At 39.0% G+C, this 19,202-nt stretch overlaps 1 protein-coding gene across 2 annotated transcripts in view; it reads left to right on the top strand.

Annotated features, from left to right (window-relative positions):
• The window catches only part of golga5 (golgin A5), a 29,007-nt gene extending 14,652 nt beyond the window's left edge, over positions 1 to 14,355 (top strand). For both annotated transcript variants that reach the window (XM_078562212.1, XM_078562213.1), the window contains exons 6-13: positions 993 to 1,196; positions 2,225 to 2,395; positions 4,141 to 4,269; positions 5,351 to 5,449; positions 6,902 to 7,124; positions 9,614 to 9,719; positions 9,883 to 9,946; positions 13,968 to 14,355. In XM_078562212.1, the coding sequence (XP_078418338.1) occupies positions 993 to 1,196; positions 2,225 to 2,395; positions 4,141 to 4,269; positions 5,351 to 5,449; positions 6,902 to 7,124; positions 9,614 to 9,719; positions 9,883 to 9,946; positions 13,968 to 14,054 (1,083 nt within the window). In that variant the 3' untranslated portion in view covers positions 14,055 to 14,355. The remainder of the gene's footprint in view (positions 1 to 992; positions 1,197 to 2,224; positions 2,396 to 4,140; positions 4,270 to 5,350; positions 5,450 to 6,901; positions 7,125 to 9,613; positions 9,720 to 9,882; positions 9,947 to 13,967) is intronic.
• Positions 14,356 to 19,202: the final 4,847 nt, after the last annotated feature.

The raw sequence follows: 19,202 nt of genomic DNA, 5'->3' as shown, positions 1-19,202 counted from the left end.
TAAATAGAATTCCAAAAGGCATTTTATAAGGTGCCACACTAAAGGTTTTTATAAGGTGCCACACTAAAGGTTAACATGCAAGATAAGGGAATTGGGGGTAATAGATTAGCATGGATAGAAGATTGGTTAAAAGGCAGCAGAGATTGGGCATAAACAGGGCATTTTCGAGTTGGCAGGCTGCAACTAGAGTGCCGCAAGGATCATTGCTGGGGTCTCTGCTATTTACAGTCTATATTTTGGTATCTCAGGGAATTGAGGGATATGGAGAGCGGATGGCAAAGTGGATTGAAGCCCAAGATCAGTCATGATTGTATTGAATAGCGGAGCTGGCTTGATGAGCCATATGGTCTATTCCTGCCCCTATTTCTTGTGTTCATTCCTAGAAATTAGTGGTAATTTGCATCTGAATTAAGAAAAGTACTATAACTCTTGGGGGACAAATTCTCCTGCCCAGCTCTTGTCTAATTTCTAGAAACAACTAGTTTACCAGCCATAATTGCTGAATTTCTGGAGGCCTCCACATCTATAGAATTTTCAAGAAAGGTCCTGAAATGCCATTACTTCGCTTAGCCTCTGTTCCAGCTCGTCGTTGTACTCCTTGTCTTCTCAACCAACAGACAAACCTAGTGTGATGAACTTGAAACTAATCTATCAAATTTATATCTATCAATTTTATCCTCTCCCCTCCTCTTCTGGATGCTGGGCACTCTCCAATGCCGCGTCCAAAGGACTGTCATTCATATGTGATCCTGGGAAATGAGTAAGAGATAGGTACAAAGTTACTTTTCTGTGAATACCTGAGGGTGAGAAATGCAAGGACTTAATGTTCAATACCCCTTTTTATAGGTGTGTTATATGAAATTATATTGTATTCCCAGACATTTAGCAACATTTTATGCCTGCTTATAAGCCATGGAAATGGTTAAAATTTGCCTGATTTTTTTCTGATGCTTGAGATGATCTGAAACGCCTCTTTTGTATCTTCTGTTCAGAATGAATTTGCAGCTAGACTCAGTAAGGTAGAGCTTGAACGTCAAAGTCTGGCAGAAACATTAACAGCATCTGAGAGAAAGGCGATTGAAGAGAAAAAGAGGGCAGATGAACAGCAGCAACAGCTCAAAGTTGTTAAGACCAGCTTGGATTTAGCTAAGCAGGAACTAATGGACTACAAACAAAAGGCGACCAGAATTCTTCAGGTGAAGACACGATTATGGAGAAGTACAGAAAACCCCTCTGTTTGTCTTTAGGAAGTACTGTAGGTTTGGCCATTTATAATTTTTATGTAACCAGGGTCCCAAGACAAATGTTCGAATTTTAAGTCCCAGGCCCTAGGCTCTGCAAAAAGAGTCCTGGTCTAGACCATATTTTGAAAGCATCAAGCTTCTGCTGAATGGGGAATCATTAACAATGGGACATTAATTTGGAATTATACCAGAAGAGCAATAGGGGAGTGGGGAGAATATTTTTCACCAGAGCTTTTGCAGAATATTTGCAAAATGTTTTATGACAAGTGGCTATTGAGGCAGAGATTATAGCATTTAGAGAACCTTGGATTAGTATTCAACAAGAACCAATATAAAAGGAAACGAGCGGGAAAATGGGTTTAAGTTAGCTGTACTCAAAGAGCTATGATAAGCTGCCAGGTCCCCTTTGGGCTAAGAGACTTTAATTCTTTGATTAGTGCCCTTCTGTGTGTAGGAAATATGCAATGCTAGAAAATAAAATGTTATTTGGTTCTCATGATCACACTTGACAGTGAAATACTTTTTAAAGAAGTAACTTGCCCATTTTCTGTTGCTTTGCAGAATTTAATCTTGGTTAGTAGATGGCAGAAGTGTGCTTTAGGGGCAAAAGTAAATTGTGTAGCTTGAGTCAGTTTCCATATTTGTATCACTCCTATCATTTTAACTTTTTGCAGTTTGCAGCCAGAGATTGCTAATTTTAGTTCAGACTGTTAAATATAAAATCAACATATTGTCTTTGATACGATCACTGATCAAATGATTCATTTTGACTATTTTGAGTGGAACTTATGCCAAAGAGAGATGATGATGTAAAATTTAAATATTGTACTCTATTTGAAGTAATTAATGTGTTTCATTGTGGATTAGGAGATGCTGGTGATTATAGACCTATATAAGTGATATGCAATGCACATTTCTCTTGGCTATTATTCCAAAACAATCTAAAACAAATTTGTGATTATAAAGTATCTTTTCTACAGTCCAAGGAAAAACTAATTAACAGCCTAAAAGAGGGTTCTGGAATTGACGGCTTAGAAAGTCACGCTATCATCACCATGGAACTGGAGGAACTGCGGCATGAGCGTGACATGCAACGTGAAGAAGTCCAAAAACTGCTGGGTCACATCCAACAACTTAGAGCAGAACTGCAGGTAATCAGCTGCCTACTTTCAACAGCTGTATAATTCTCTCAAAAATATGTTGTACTTCATTCAATGACAGCCAAAACTAGCAACAAAATGGTGGCCTATTCAAATCACTATCTAGGACGCAGTTTGTGGGAGACTACTGTGTGGGGGCAGGGGCATGATTGTGTAGGGATTTGTCGTCCATGGGTTTGTTGTCTAAAAACAAGTGGTTCCAGCAGGAAAATCTGAACTGTGCTTTGGACACCCATTTGCCTTCGTGATGCAGTTTTCAGGTAGGCATCAAATGCACTACTGACCAAAATAGACTGGAGGCTGTTGGAAGATGAAAGTCAGACAACAGGACCAACCACCCTACTGACTGATCAATAAAAGGAGTGCCCTTTAGAGAAGGAAACCTGTCATCCTTAACCTGTTCTAACTAATATTGTGACTCCAGTCCCAAAGTAACATAGTTGATTCTTATCTGCCTGATGAAGTTGTCTAGTGAGCCACTGAGTTATATTGAACACTTTGTAGTGATTAATGGTGAAGGCCCACCACACCTTAATCAGGACAACTAGAGAGGAGCAATAAATGCTAGCCTTTCCAGTGAGGCCCACACGCTGAGGATTATTTGTAAGAAAAGAAGCCAACCGATGGTCTGCTCTCCAAAAAGAATAAGCTGCAGCAGCGGACCCGTTCAGTTCATCAGTAAAATTCAGATAAGTCACAAGTTTGACAACTTTTCGGGCTTTCTTGCTGTGGCCTTGAGCAGGTGCACAAAACTGTTGGGTTTTGGTCAAAATTGAAAGCTCATCCACTGCCAGTGAGCAAATGCGTTTTTATAGTACATCAGGGATTGTTTTAATACGTAATGAAACTTTTGTGGATGCCAGGCACAAGTTAGCTGAGGTCATGGCTATCTGTAGTTTTCAAGGATCGTATTCCGAGTCCAAAGCCTAGGACTATCTAAACCGCATAAACAGAACATTAATTTGGGCCATCAGTCTGTTCATGATGTACTTGACCTTTTCCGCTAGGTGGTGCTATAACAGTTGTATGTCAAAATGCTGTTCTATAAAGCAATATTCTGTCATGCATTTGGTGTACATAATACTACCAAATACCTTGAATCAGGTATACAGTAAAATGAAATTGTTGAATAGAATTGTATTGAAATATAGAAATTTTCTATAGTGTGACACCATTCCACTAAGTGATTGCTACAACAGTTATTGTGGGGCAGACAAATTTTCAGTTGGTTACAAAGAAAAAAAAACATATAACTCTCTGATGAGGGAAAAGCGGTCAAATGCTCAATCTTCAATAACATTTAAAAAAAAAAGATTGATTTATAGCTGCCAGTGACTTCAGGTCCCATTTTCAGTGTACCATCTTGGGTAATACACTAAGATCAACAAATAAGAATAGGAGAAAATTAACTTATTCAATCATAGTGTTCAGACTGATTTAATGGTGATAGATGTTTATGTTATGATCCAATGTTATGATCCAGTTTTTGCTATAAAGTGTAATTTTGTAATTCTGTTCCTTTCCTATTTGAAGCATAGGCTTTACAAGGATATGACCTTAAAATTGAGTAATTGTACTAGTTTCTACTTTAAACTCTTTTAAAGAAGTATACAATTTAGTTAATGCTGGAGATATATATCTTTTTATATATATATATATATATATAATATATTTCATGTTTAAAAAAATGAAATTCTGCTGACCGATTCAGCTTATGTACCTGACTTCAATGACAGGACACAGAGACACAGCAATTGGGTGAGGCCGAGTCATCCAGGGAACAAATCCAAGAGCTACAGGAACAAGTCAACACACTGATGGGAAGCAAAAAGGAACTGGAGGTTGAACTGGAGCGTCAGAAACAGGCAAAACAGAATTTTTTTATTGTTCTTTAACTTTACAAAATTTTTTTTATCCATTCATGGGATTTGGGCGTTGCTGGCTGGACCAGCATTCATTGCCCATCCCTTATTGCCCTTGAGAAAGTGGTAGTGAGCTCCCTTCTTGAACTGCTGCAGTCCATGTGTTGTAGTAACACCCACAGTGCTGTTAGGAAGGGAGGTCCAGGATTTTGACCGAGAAACTGCTATGACCCTAACACTGATGATGCCATCTGTTATTTTGTTATCTCTATAGCACAAAATATGCACTGCATTATAGCTGTTAGAACAATTGAAATAGTGAAAAAACCCTTCCCGAACACATGCATTTCATGTATTATATGCCTGTGTTTAGTACACAAAGATGGAAAGAAATTTGCAGAAAATATTCTTTCAGCTACAGTTTGGTATTTAAAACAATTGCATCAGTGAAGAAAAGTAGTTTCTTTCTAATATGACAGTAAATGTTTCTGTACGGCATTGGCTCAAGGACAGTTTAGTCAGTCTTTCATTACGTAAAAAGCTCACATATTATGAAGTAAAATGTATTTTTAAATCCTAACTTAATACTAAATGTTAAGCTACCACTAAGTTAACATTTGTAAGCATGCAGATGTGAGCGCACACCCTTATGCTGCTACTTTTCAAGAAAACTGACAAGAACGCAGCTTTCAGTCACTTGGTTAGTTAAAATTACAATTTTCTAGATAGGTTTGTAAAGCGTCTCCAGACTCTATATAGTTTTTGGGGGCCAACACTTAAAGGAAAGAGCTTTTCTTAAAATATGAATTATGTTCAGCCGTAGCATTGCTAGAATATGGAATAGTTTACGATAATAAGTTAGGGAGTTGTCTCAGCCTGATGGAATTTGCTCGATAAACCATATGGAATAGGTTAGCTGTAACATTCAGGTGTGTGGATATTGGAGTGTTTCTATAGAACATATTTGTATAGCAGGAGATTTTGTACCAGGACATGCTAGAGTAATAATTCAGCTACTCTATGTATTTTTATTAAATTATTAATAATCTTCTATTTATATTTATCACTCCGTGTTGAATTACAGGAGTTTCAGTACACAGAAGAGGAGCTGCACCGGACGAAGAACACACTGCAGACTAGAATAAAAGACCGAGAGGAGGAAATTCAGAAACTCAGAAACCAGGTACTGCTCCTGTTTAGTATTCACTTACATGAAACATGGTTGTCTGCCTTCACAACCTCAAAATATTTCCATGTTAAATCTGATGAAGTGAATATCATAAAGACTTTAAGATAAAAGCAAAATACTGCGGATTCTGGAAATCTGAAAAAAACAGAAAATGCTGGAAAAACTCAGCAGGTCTGACAGCATCTGCGGAGAGAGAAACATAATTAACGTTTCGAGTCCATATGACCCATCAGAGTTCTGAAGAAGGATCATACGGACTCGAAACGTTAATTATGTTTCTCTCTCTGCAGATGCTGTCAGACCTGCTGAGTTTTCCCAGCATTTTCTGTTTTCGTATCATAAAATCTTTGCCTTGTATGAGTTAATCTGGAGTACCGAAGTAGCCAAGTCATGTCATGTTGATAGTTGAGGAAATTCAAAATGACAATACGTGAACCTTGGGCCCAAGAGTTAGAAGGTGGAAGAGGAAGAGAATAATGATTCAAAAGCTGTGATTGTTCTAGGCAGGATGCTGAGGGAAAATGAAGTTTGGATCAAGGAGGATGCAAGTCTTGAGACTACGGCATCCTTTTGGTTGAGGAGCATATACATACAGTAAAGTGTGGGTAGTATTTCTTGCTGCCCAGATAATGGCATTTGTGGTTTCCATTCGAAAGTCTAGATCACAACCATGTAGGTTACCAGATAACTTCACTGTAAAGTGGTTTTAGCTGTTTCAATAGAATTGTAGAATGACAGTTTCTATTCAGGATGAAAAGGTACAATCCTTTGTCAAAAACATTTGGTAGTTTTTAAGTACAGAATTTTTTAAGCACAGTACAGAAAAATAGTTGTACTGCACCTTCTTGGTTTGTTCATCTTTCTCATACCTTAAGGTAAGATTATTATTGTCAATTGCAGAAACACATGCTCAACTATATAATTCCTAGCAAAGCTGCAAGTGTATTTCAGCTCTGTTTAATTGTTTTGCTTTGTTACACAGGGAGTAGTTGAGGCATTTTAATTCAGGGCAAAACAGATAAATATTTGAAGCAGAAAATGCAACATGGCTATGGGGAGAAACTAGGGATAAGTTAGTTTAATTGGCGAGAGTGTGATGCAGAACTATGCCAATGGTGCGGTTTCAATCCCTGTTCCAGCTATGGTTGTTCATGGAAGCCTGCCTTCTTGCTTTTCCCCATGCTTGGTGTGGAGTTGGGTGCCCTTCAAGCTATCTAACCACATGTCTTTCTCTAACAGAGAGATGCCTATGGTGGCTCATGGACTATGGCTAATTACCTTATGGAGGGAACAGCAGGGCAGTGGGATTAATCTTGGATTGTTCTAAGAGAGACATTGATAGTCCAAATCTTCTCATTCTGCGTTTTAAATTTCTGTAGTTACTGACTGCTGAGTTTTGTCTACCCACTCTTCCCACCCCCTCCCCTTCCTCCCAACAACTTTCAGCTTACAAACAAAGCTATGAGTAGCAGCCATACCGAACTGGAAAACCGACTTCACCAACTCACCGAGACCTTGATCCAGAAACAGACCATGCTAGAGGCCCTCAGTACAGAGAAGAACTCGCTTGTCTTCCAACTGGAACGTCTCGAGCAGCAGCTTAAGAGTGTACAGGGAAGCAGTGTTAATGGCCCTGCTATTAATGTGTCTTTATTGGAAAACAATGAAGGTAGGCAACTATCACTTTCAGTGACAGGAACTACTTTGGAAAGTTATTGGTTTAGGGCTTTGAGGCTGGAAAATGAACTGTGTTAATTTAAGATTGAGCCTTTGATTAAAATGGCCTTATTCATATTTATGGTACATTTTATAAAGGTTTCAATCAAATTCACACAGTTTTATATTTTATTGTGGAAAATCAGTTTTGCCCTGGATTCGGTATGGTTAAGTAATAATGACTGATGTTTAATTTGGAATGGGCTAATATCATGTCAAAGGATTGTATCCTAATCCTTTTATCCAGGTCCTTTCACCAGTGAAATAAGAATTAGGACATCTGTCCCTGATCTCTTCCCTGCAATCATGTATGTTTTGCGAGTTTTCAGTAACTGTGAACAAATTTAATGACTTAATTTTAATGAATATAATCCTTTAATGTTGTCCATTAACTGAAGGCTCAACTTCCATTATGCATCAAAAAGATGATTAGAATATGGCTTCACTGTATAATGAGTTGTATAGAAGATGTATGTTGTTTGATTGCTATTTGAATAGCATGATAAATGCTATCCCACTGCACCATAAATCAGTCATCTTTCCCCGGCTTAGGGAGTTCTGGCTAAAGGCCCAGATTTTGCAGTTGTAATGACAGTAAAACCATCAGTGTTCACCAGAATTGCTCTGAAACCGACAGCAACTTCTGATGTCTGATGCGTAGTTAAGTTGCTGTCATTTGATATCCCACTCTTCCATAAGGCCTGCTGTTGAAGCTTCCGCAGATGGAAATCTGGAAATAGAAATCGCTTTCACTTTTTGCACTGTTTTGTCTTGCTAGAGTAACCCTTAAAAGGTTTACACCTTGTTGAGTGAGATGTAACTGGGTTTTTAAGTGCAAGTTATAATAACTGATGCGCAATCTCCTCTAGCCCTGAAAATCTAATTTTATCTTTGTAGAACATCAAATTTCTCCATTATGATAATTCCATAGATTTTAAAAATATTTTTTAAAGTTTAATATTTCATCTTCCTTAATCCTATGTGTATGTCACAATCGTTTTTTCCTTTATGTAAAATGATTTACTCCCTGACTTACTTCCTGCTTGCTTTCCTTAACAAAGCTTCAGTGTAATTGATTTCTAAGCCTGCTTTGTGACATTACTGCTGCTGAACATCAGAGATCCTCTATAGCTAACCCAGAATGAAATGATGGGAAAGATGAAATCCATGCTAAAGAGCTTGCTAGATCTTAAAGGGCATTTTTGTTTGAGATCAACAAAAAGCATCATCACTTTGCTGCTGACCACAAAATCTGGGCCAAGTCTTTATTCATTTACAAGATGGGGGGTGTGACTGGCTAGGCCAGCATTTATTGCCCATCCATAATTGCCCTTGAGAAGGTGCTGCTTTGAACCGCTGTAGTCCATGTGGTGTAGGTACATGGGTGTTCCAGGATTTTTACCCAGCACCAGTGAAAGAACAGTGATATATTTCCAATCCAGGATGGTGAGTGGCTTGGAGGGGAACTTCCAGGTGATGGTGTTCCCACCTGTCTGCTGCCCTTATCCTTCTAGATGGCAGCAGTCATGGGTTTGGAAGGTGCTGTTGAAGGAGCCTTGGTGAGTTCCTGCAGTGCATCTTGTAGATGGTACATACTGCTGCCACTGTTCATCAGTGGTGAAGGGAGTAAATGTTTGTGGAATGGGTGCCAATCAAGCAGGCTGCTTTGTCCTGGATGGTGTCAGCTTCTTGAGTGTTGTTGGTGCTGCACTCATCCAGGCAAATGGGGAGTATTCCATCACACTCCTGACTTGTGCTTTGTAGATGGTGGACAGGCTTTGGGGAGTCAGGAGGCGAGTTACTCGCTGCAAGATTCCTAGCCTCTGATCTGCTCTAGTAGCCACAGTATTTATGTGGCTAGTCCAGTTCAGTTTCTGGTCAATGGTTACCCCCAAAATGTTGATAGTGGGGGATTCTACGATGGTAATGCCATTGAATTTCAGGGGGCGACGGTTAAATTCTGTCTTGTTGGAGATGGTCATTGCCTGGCATTTGTGTGGCACGTATGTTACTGGCCACTTGTCAGCCCAAGCCTGCTTATTGTCCAGGTCTTGCTGCATTTGGACATGGACTGCTTCAATATCTGAGTCATCATGAAAGGTGCTGAGCACTGTGCAATCATCAGCGAACATCCCCCTCTTCTGACCTTATGATGGAAAGAAGGTCATAGATGAAGCAGTTGAAGATGGTTCAGCCTAGGACACTACCCTGAGGAACTCCTGCAATGATGCTCTGGAACTGAGATGATTGACCTCCAACAGCCACAATCATCTTCCTTTGTATTAGGTATGACTCCAACGAGCAGAGAGCTTTCCCCCTGATTCCCATTGACTCCAGTTTTGTTAGGGCTTCTTGATGCCACACTCAGTCATTTGCTTTAGAAAAAATCGTACATCTGTGAATTGATTAAATACTTTAATGAATATATTGTACCTGAACTAGGTGCTCGCATGAGGACTGTTCCAGTTCTTTTCAGTGAAACAGACAGCACTACAGCAGGAATGTATGGGAAAGTCCGCAAAGCAGCAAATACAATAGATCGATTCAGGTAAATTTCTGCTGTTAAATCCTGCTTTGACTTCTTTTTACAGAACGTAATTGTGACTAGTATATATACATTTGATCTTTAATTTTTTTCATTCATATGTTTTAGTGTTCTGTTTCTATTTTATGGTGATGGCAGTGGAAATAATGCCTCATGTCTTTTACAGCATCCGGTTAGGAATTTTTCTGAGACGGTATCCAATTGCAAGGGTATTTGTAATTATTTATATGGTGAGTTTATTCTTTTACGAGTTACAATGTATGTCTGGCATATTCTGGCTGATGGTTTGTCTCAGCATTTAGATTTTAATTTAATTTAAAGCAGCCATTGGAACTAGTTCAGATGGGTGATGCTAAGGTTTTCTTTGCTAGGGGTACGTTAGGTGGACCATAGGGCAACTGCAGCTTTTCAAGCTTCTGTTGCTGCTGTCAGTTCAGTCTGCATTTCTGGCTGCTTTGCCAGCTCCTATGCATGCTTCTGCCACCACAGTTCTGCTGCTGGCACTGTCGCTCCCATTACTGCTGCTCCTAATCCTAATGTGAAGATAGCACCCTTTACAAGATGCAAATTGTAGTGTGGTTGCCTGAACATTGAAAATGTGCACAAAAAAAATTTAGATCCCTTCCCCCTCTCCTGCCAACCAAGGCATGTGAGCAGTCAGTAGATTGACCTCTACATTATATAGCCATTCGAATGGACTGCACATAATGTTAAGCAACATTTCTATCAGCCCATTTTCAATGACGTATCTGCTAAGGATAATACAGCTGAGAAGCACCTTGAACTGTTCTCATTGCAAAATGCAGGCTGAAGGAGAGAAGGGATGCACAAAGGAACGATATATAAGGATAAATTCTAATTTTTTATTATGTATTTTCATAAATTCACTATTTTTTGGTATATGGTATTGTAGGTAGTTTGACCTTATTTGTCATCTATAGTGTCCCTGTTCAAATATCTACTTGGCTGAAGAACACTGGTAGGAGGTGTAATACTCTGTAGCCGTATCTCACCTGCAAAAGTGGAATCAGTACAGACTGATCTTAAAGTGTTCCAATTTTAAATAGTTCTGACTGGGAATGAAAACTGAAAAGCAGGTTGAATGATGTACAGAAGTGTGGGATTCATTGCTGCTGGGAAGCCTGCATCTGAGATGTAAGATTATGGAAGTTGGTTTGGCGTCTCTTGCCCAGAGCCTGAACTGAAATATCACTGAGTTTGTGAAAGCAATGTTGTCTATTCAATGCTTGTGAATCTTTTGCTGTCCAACTTCCTAATATATATTACTCGCAGTTGAGTGTAGGTAGAGTATGTGGACTGGAAAGGGGAGAGAAACAGAGGAGAACAGCATTGTTTAATTGAATTTTTAGGTCTTCATGTTCATCCCATCAACGGATTTAATGACTAAATATGTAAAAACAAAAACTAACAATCCTAACCAGATGAATTATTACATAAAAACAGAACTCAACATTTTCAACCTCAATGAGATGGGGAAAGAAAATCTGTACAAAGTAAGCTGTTTACTCATGCAAGCTTTGAAATGATTTGCTTTAGCAAGAGTGGAGCACACTTGCTTATTAAAATAAACCATCAATTTGAGTTCAAGGAGAGTAAAGAAATAAAACTTGGCAGCAGTTTCTACGGTGACTAAGGTTTGTAATTGTGGAAATGAGACCTTCACGTGACATTTGCAAGTTTATCCATACTTTCAACCTTCAGGCCTGTATCTTTCCTTAACAGAGACCTGCCCAAAACTGTAAGTGGGGCCTAATAAGAAGCATGAATACTGCCAGTTGATATTTCTTTTTTTGTTGTTCCTCTTATGGAGAAGTGACTTCCCTGTGCTCACTATCTTCCCCAACACAGACAACAGCACTTCTAAGAATTAAAAGCTCAGTTGTTTCACCCATGTGTTTCTGCTGCTCTCTCTAGATTATTAATGCTCTGACTCTCAATTTATCACAGTAACAGTTCAGGTTTATAAATCAAAATTTGCAGCTATTCACCCTCTGTAATTGGAGTACCTAGGGCCTTAATTTCTATGTATATGGACTTTGTTTGCAGCAACGAACATTGTTGACTGAAGTTGCATTACCTGCAAGACCATTTTCTAAATTGTTGGTACTGATACCTTAAATGTATTAAATATAATTAAATCTGACTAACAAAAGTATTTGATTCCCATAAATCTGAAGCTTTGACTTGACGGATGCACATGCTTGCATAATTCAGAAAGTTTGGTTTCACTCCGATCAAAGCATAAAATTGTTCACCGATTGTGTATGTACTTTCATTGCTTTGTGCTCGACCATCTTTCATGCTATTGACAGTCTTTTTTGTAGAACTTACCTCATGCAATGAGGTCGCATTCAGTATCAAAATACAGATATAAGAGCAGCTCTGTAGAATTACAAAACACTTTTATATTGAACTACTGATGCTGAGGTTTCTTTGCATGGATTGTGTGCAGCTAGCCACAAAACACACGTAATACTAAAAAAAGTGGCTGTCAGGAATTCCCATCTTAGCAGGTTTTCTGGGTGGCTTCTCTTGGCAAGTCCCAGGTAGTTCTTTATTTGGCTTGCAGCCACCAATGCAAGACCTGTGCTTAGGGAGCCCAGCGAGGCCGCTGCAATATAAAAGCATCTATAGGTGAATATGTTAAAAGTCCTTGATAAATTAACCATTCATTCAGATTCCTAGCTGGGACATATAGGAAAACAAAATTCTTATCAGCAACCATCTGAAAATAAATGAAGATCATATAAAATAAGCATCAGATAAACATTAACAAAGATATATTCACTAAGTGAGGAGTTAATTTTTATTTTTTGAGGATGATAAAGAAAATTGCCGCCAAGATATAATCTGATTTCTTAATACAACAAATTTCTGATTTCTTGCACCCAAATCAAAGAAACAAAATGGGTGAACAGGTGAAGCAAGGCATTTTCAGACATTCATGTAAATTTATGTAAAAGCATTGTCCTCTGCTTTGCTGAACAGGAATTAAAATATATAAGCCTGGCTTTCCTGCAAGGTTGCACTGGGATTTTGTTTGCTACAATTCACCCGAAATTGTCTAAACTAACACCAAAGATCTCAGAATTTTAAATAGAAATTAGAATTAGAAACTCACAATAGATAGTTTCCACGATCTTTTGCATTAGTTTAAAAAATATTGCACTAGAAGTCAGCCCCATCCATAAACATGGCCACACCTAAGGATGAATTAATCACTTGCAAATTTTTATTACTCTCATTTGTAGACCTTTGCGGAGGCTTAAAAATTAGCTCTTTTTTAGATGCAAGGACATCAAAAGCTTTTAAAACATTGCTATTCAATATCTTTTTCACTTACAAAGAAACTGGCTACTGTGCACCAATATAACTAGCAGATGGTTCTGTATAGTCATTTAAAGTGGTGGTCTCAACACTTGGATTAAAATGCTTATTTTGAGGTAATCCCAATTTCAACTGTATTAATAAAGCTGCACGGCTTAAATATATGAAGGAAATTCTTCTTCTTGCAAATTTTTTGCAATGTTGTTCCAAAACACTTGGATTTACACTAGTCATGGCAGATTTTACATTCAGCAATATGAAAATGAGTTTGAGCTGAAATTGGGGGATGCGGTTTTGGTGAAAGACATTTATCAAAACTAGAGCTATTTTGAGAGCAGATTCCCCAAAGCAAAACCTTAGAGTCAGTTTACAAATACAGGGACAACATTGCTGATTTCAGCGTAATATCTGCAGTTAAGTAATAACATGAAAAATCCCTCGGCCATCTAAGTCCCTCCATCCAGAAGAAAAGTACAGCTCACCTCGTTCTTCAGTCACTGCATTCATTATTTCTTAATTGATTTTTGCATTCATTCTAGCCAGAATCCTGTCCTATATGTATATTATCTTTGATGTGACCCCTAAATTTGCCCTTCACTGTTCACAACCTGCGGCCCATTTTCCTACCATTGTGGTTTAGCTTGAAACAATAGTTCTGACCCATCTTTATCCAGTTTATATTTTGAATACTTCAGTGAATACTTAGTCGCCTCCTTTTATGGTTAAATAGCTCAAGTATTTACAAGTCTTTTCTTGTGAATTTGTTTCCTTGTTACTAGCAATCCATGCACCTTTGAAAAGCAAGCAAATGCCTCCCTTAGATCACAAGGAGAAACTTGATGTTAACGTATATTTTCCTAGAAATTGCATGCATGTTTAACTAAAATAATTTTGTTGCTTTAGGTGCTGCTACACCTCTGGGTAATGATAGTACTTCTGACATACACACCAGAGATACACCACGGTTCCTCCCGACCAGATGGCCAATGAAAAGAAACAACCATGAGCCCATCAAAGTTGAATCCATATCTTTAAATATATTTATGGAGCACATGGCTACATACCAACAAGTCTGTATATACTGTAGAACTAGCTTATTTTGACTATGATCATGAGAATAAGAAATACAAGTTTAAAAAGTTTAATTCTTTTCTGCATTTTATCTTGGCACTTTCCCACCTCCCCTCTCTTAGAGTCTGTACATACAAATGCAGATATGTAGTTATATTGAGGGACAGAAATGACTTGATTTGTGCAATATCTTTTAATAAACTTATTCCAAAAATGTTGACTCTGCATGGTACTATATTTGGTACTATAATAATGTAATGGCACAGAACCATAAGAACATAGAAATGAGAAAAGGTTGTGCAGCTCACTGCCATCCACAGCCTGTTCCATGATCCAACCTGAACATTTTCCAGTGTTCATTCAATCATAGAAGCATGCAGCAGAGGTGGCAATTTGGCTTGTTATGCCTGTACTGGCTCTTTAAGTCCATATCCCTGTGTTTTTTCTCTCGCTAACCCTGTAAATTCCTCCACCTCAAGTACTATCCAATTCTCTTTCCAATTATTTGTGGAATCGTTTTCCATTACCTTTTCAGGTACAGCATTCCAATTTCTGAGAACCTCCTGGAAGAAGTTTCTGCTCATCTCCACTCTAGACTTTTGCCAATGATTTTGAATCTATGATCTCTAGTATTGACCCACTTGCCAGAAGGAATATCTTTTTCTTATTCACTCTTTCAAAACCTCACATGTTATATCTCTATTAGGCCACCTGCACACCACCTCTGTTCCAAGAACAGTCCTAACATTTCCAATCTTTCCTCGTAATGCAAGTCCCTCATCCATGGTTACATGGATGAACCTCGTCACACGTTTTCCCAAGTATGGTGCCCAGAATTGTCCACAATACTTCAGTTGAGGCCTAACCAGTAATATATAAATTTCTAGCATGATATCTTAGCTTCAGAAATAGAGATATAGAGTATAAAAACAAAGGAACCCAAATTTTAGCCACCTTTTCAACTGGCCTGCATCTTTATGGATTTCACAGAACCTTTAAAGTGCAGAAGGAGGCCATTTAGCTGATCAAGTCTACACTGGTTCTCTGAAAGAGCATTCTACCTAGTCCCTTATGCCTCTGCCTTATCCCCATAGCCTTGCACATTATTTATTTCTGATAGCAGTCCAATTCTCTTTTCAATATCTCGAGCAAACCTGCCTCCACCACCCTCTCAGGAACTTCGTTCCAGACTCCAACCGCCCCCTAGGTGAAAACATTTTTCTTCCATCATTTTTACTACTTTTGCCAATTATTTTGAATCTGTGCCCTGTAGTTCTTGATGCTCTGTCATGTGGGAACAGTTTCTCACAATTTACCCTGTCCAAACCCCTCAGGATCTTGAATACCTCTATCAAGTCTCCTCTCAGCTGCCTTTTCTCTAAGGAAAGCAGTCCCATCCTCTGCAATTTATCCACATAGGTACAGTTCTGTATCCCTGGAATCATTCTTGTGACTTTCCTCTGTACTCTCTCCAATGCCTTCACACCCTTATGTATGGCACCCAGAACTGGACGCAGTACCCCAGATGAGGCCAAACAAGTGTCTTATACAAGTTCAACATGACCTCCTTACTCTTGTACTCAATCACCCTATTAATAACGTCTTAAGATATTATGTGCTGTATTAACTGCACTCTCAACATGCCTTGTCATCTTCAATGACTTGTGTGCAAATACACTGAGGTCCCTCTGTTCCTGCACCTCCTTTAGAGTTTCTCCCTTTATTTTATATTGTCTGTCCATAGTCTTCCTGTCAAAATGAATCACCTCACCCTTCTCTGCATTGAACTTCATCTGCCACTTGTCTGCCTAATCCACCAACATGTCTATGTCCTTTTAAAGTTCAAGACTATCCTCATCACAGTTGACAACATTTCCAATCATCTTATCATCTGAAAATTTTGAAATCATGCCCTGAACACCACAGGTCATTAATATATATCAGGAAGAGCAAGGGTCCCAACACTGACCCCTGGGGATCTCCACTACAAATGTTCCTCCAATGTGAAAAACAGCCATTTTCCACCACTTATTTCCTGTCACTCAGCCAACTTCTTATCCAAGTGCCCACTTTCCCTGTTATTCCATGAGCTAGAATGTTTCTCAAGTCTATTGTGTGGCACTGGCTGGCCTTCTGAAAATCCATATATACCATATCAACTGTATTTCCCTTATCAACCTTCTCTGTTGCCTCAAAAAAACACTCCAAATTAGTTAAATATGATTTTCCCTTAATGAATCCATGCTGGCTTTCCTTAATTATCCTGCACTTGTCTAAGTGACTATTGATTTTATCCCGAACTATAGTTTCCAGAAGTTCCCCTACCATTAAAGTCAGACTGACTGGTCAGTAGTTGCTGACTTTATCTTGGCACCCCTTTTTGAACAAGTGTGTGACATTTGCAATTCTCCAGCCCTCTAGCACCTCCCCTGTGTCTAAGGAAGACTGGAAAATTATCATTAGTGCCATGGCAATTTCCACTCTCGCTTCCCTCAGTACCTTGGATGCATCTTATCTGGTCCTGGTGCCATATCGGTTTTAAGTAAAGAAAGCCTTTCTAACACCACCTCCTCGATGGTAAATTCTTCCAGTTTATCAGTTACTACCTCCTCTCGCCTTGGCCTGGGAGTATCTTCTTCCTTTTGTAAAGACAGATGCAAAGTACTTGTTTAACTACTCCGCTATTTCTCCTGCCTCCACATACATGTCCCCTTTTTTAATCCTTAATCAGCCCTACTTTTTGTTCTACCACCCTTGTATTATTTATATGCCAATAGAAGACCTGTGATTCCCTTTTATGATAGTTGCTGGTCTCTTTTCATGTATTTGCTTTTCCTATTAGTTTTTTCACTTTCCGTCTGGCCCTTCTATATTCAGCCTGATTCTCCCTTGTGTTTTCTACCTGACATCTGTCAGGCGCACACTTCTTCCTTTTCATCTTCACCTCTATTTCTTCTGCCACCCAGGGTGCTCTGGATTTATTTGTCCTACCTTTCCCCTTCAAGGGAATATATTTTGACATTGCCTGCAATTCTTTTTCTTTCAAGGTGGCCCATTGTTCAGCCACCGTCTTTTCAGCCTACATTTGATTCCAACTCACTTGACTCAGATGTATCCTCATCCCATCGACGTTGGCTTTCCCCAATTAATTCTCCCTGCTCTGGATTGTTCCTTGTCCTTTTCCATGGCCAACTTAAACCTTATGATATAATGGTCATTGTCCCCTAAATGCTCTCCCAGTGATATTTGATCAACATTGGGCCAACTCATTCCCCAAAACCAGGTCCAACAGTGCCTGTCCTCTCATTGGACCGGAAATGTACTTCTGCAGAAAATTATCTTGAATACGTTACAGGAACTCTCGCACCTCTTTTCCCTTTGCACTATTCCTATCTCAGTCTATATTTGGATAATGGAAGACCGCCATTATAATTACTACATAATTCTTGCACCTCTCTGCACTTTCTTTGCAAACCTGTTTATCTACATCCCTTCCACTAGTCGGTGGTCTATGTACTACATGATCAATGTTATTGCACCTTTTTCATTCCTTACCTCTTAGCTAGAGCAATTCTGTACTTGACCCCTCTGGAACATCCTTGCTCTCCAGTGCTGTAATGCCATCTTTAATCAATGCTGCAATACTGCCACTTGTCCCTCCCCCTCCCCCAACCTTGTGTACGTGGATACTGAAGTCTCTCTCTTCATTTACACTTTTCAAAGTTGTGCCATTTGTTGTGTACTGTCTCTGCATTAGACCTACCGAGGTGCATGACTTCACTGTTCTCTGTATTGAATTCCATCTGCAATGCTTCTCATTTCACTATGCTTTCTCTGTCATCCTAAAGCCTATAACTATCCTTATCGTGATATGAAACTTGACAATATAGATCATCTGCAAATTTTATAATGCTTCTCTCTATACTGACTCTAGTTGGAACAAGTAATCACCCAAAATTCATCATTGGTGAATGCCACTGCAGACCACCTCCCAGTCTGAAAAGCATCCAACTACCACCACCTTTTGCTTTCTGTCATTTAGCCAATTTTGTATCCATACTGCCAGTTTCCCTTATTTCCATGGGATTCTATCTTCTTAATAAGCCTTCTGTCTTCCAATTTGTCATATGACTTCAGAAAATCCATATGTACAACATTTACTGCAGTGTCTTGATCAACCTCCTCTGTTACCTCAAAGAATTCAATCAAGTTTGTCGGACTCAACAAATCAAGGCTCTCCTTGATTAACCCATGTCTTTCCAAATAAAAGTTTATTTTGTCCCTGATAAAGGTTTCCAGTAACTTCCCCACCATCGATGTTAGAACGACTGTCCTGGAGTTTCCTGGTTTATCCCTCTCATCTTGAATAGTGGTATAACATTAGCCAGTCTTCCAATACTACTGTATCCAATGAGGACTGACATATTATGACCATTGCCTCAGCTATTTCTACCTTTGCTTCTTTCAGTAATCTAGGATGCATTCCATCTGGTCCTGGTGACTTACCAACTTTCAGTAATACTGATTCTTTTAATACATCACCTCTATTATTCTGACCATAACTTCCCAATACTCATTTAGTGTAATCTTTGCATCATTTGCTTCTTTTGTGAAGACAGAAACAAAATATTCATTTCATACTTTTGCATGTTACCTCCCTTAATTTGAAAACTTCTCTTTGTGTCTTTAAAGGCCCAACTTTTCCCTAACAAACTGCCTACACTTTGTACCTGTTTATAAAAATGTTTTTGGGTTGTTCTGTCTTTCTCACTCAAATACCTACCTGTCTACTAGTTTCCCTGTTGGGTGTTACAGTAGTAGGTGATAACTAGGTGATGAATTATTCCACAAGTCAAAGACTTGAGCAGAAACATTTTCTGAGTATCACTTTTACAGTGCAGTGCACCTTGTGCAGATCATCACACTGACCTGCAGTGCAGGAATTCACCAAGGCTCCTTAGAGAGCACCTTCCAAACCCACGACCACTACCATGTAGAAGGACAAAGGCAGCAGATACATGGGAACACCACCATGTGGAAGTTCCCCTCCAAGACCATCCTGACTTG

This window comes from Cetorhinus maximus, chromosome 18 (genome assembly GCF_964194155.1).
Source record: "Cetorhinus maximus chromosome 18, sCetMax3.hap1.1, whole genome shotgun sequence".
Taxonomy (NCBI): Eukaryota; Metazoa; Chordata; class Chondrichthyes; order Lamniformes; family Cetorhinidae; genus Cetorhinus; species Cetorhinus maximus.
The sequence above is the reverse complement of the archived record's forward strand: the minus strand, read 5'-3'. Positions and strand labels throughout refer to the sequence as shown.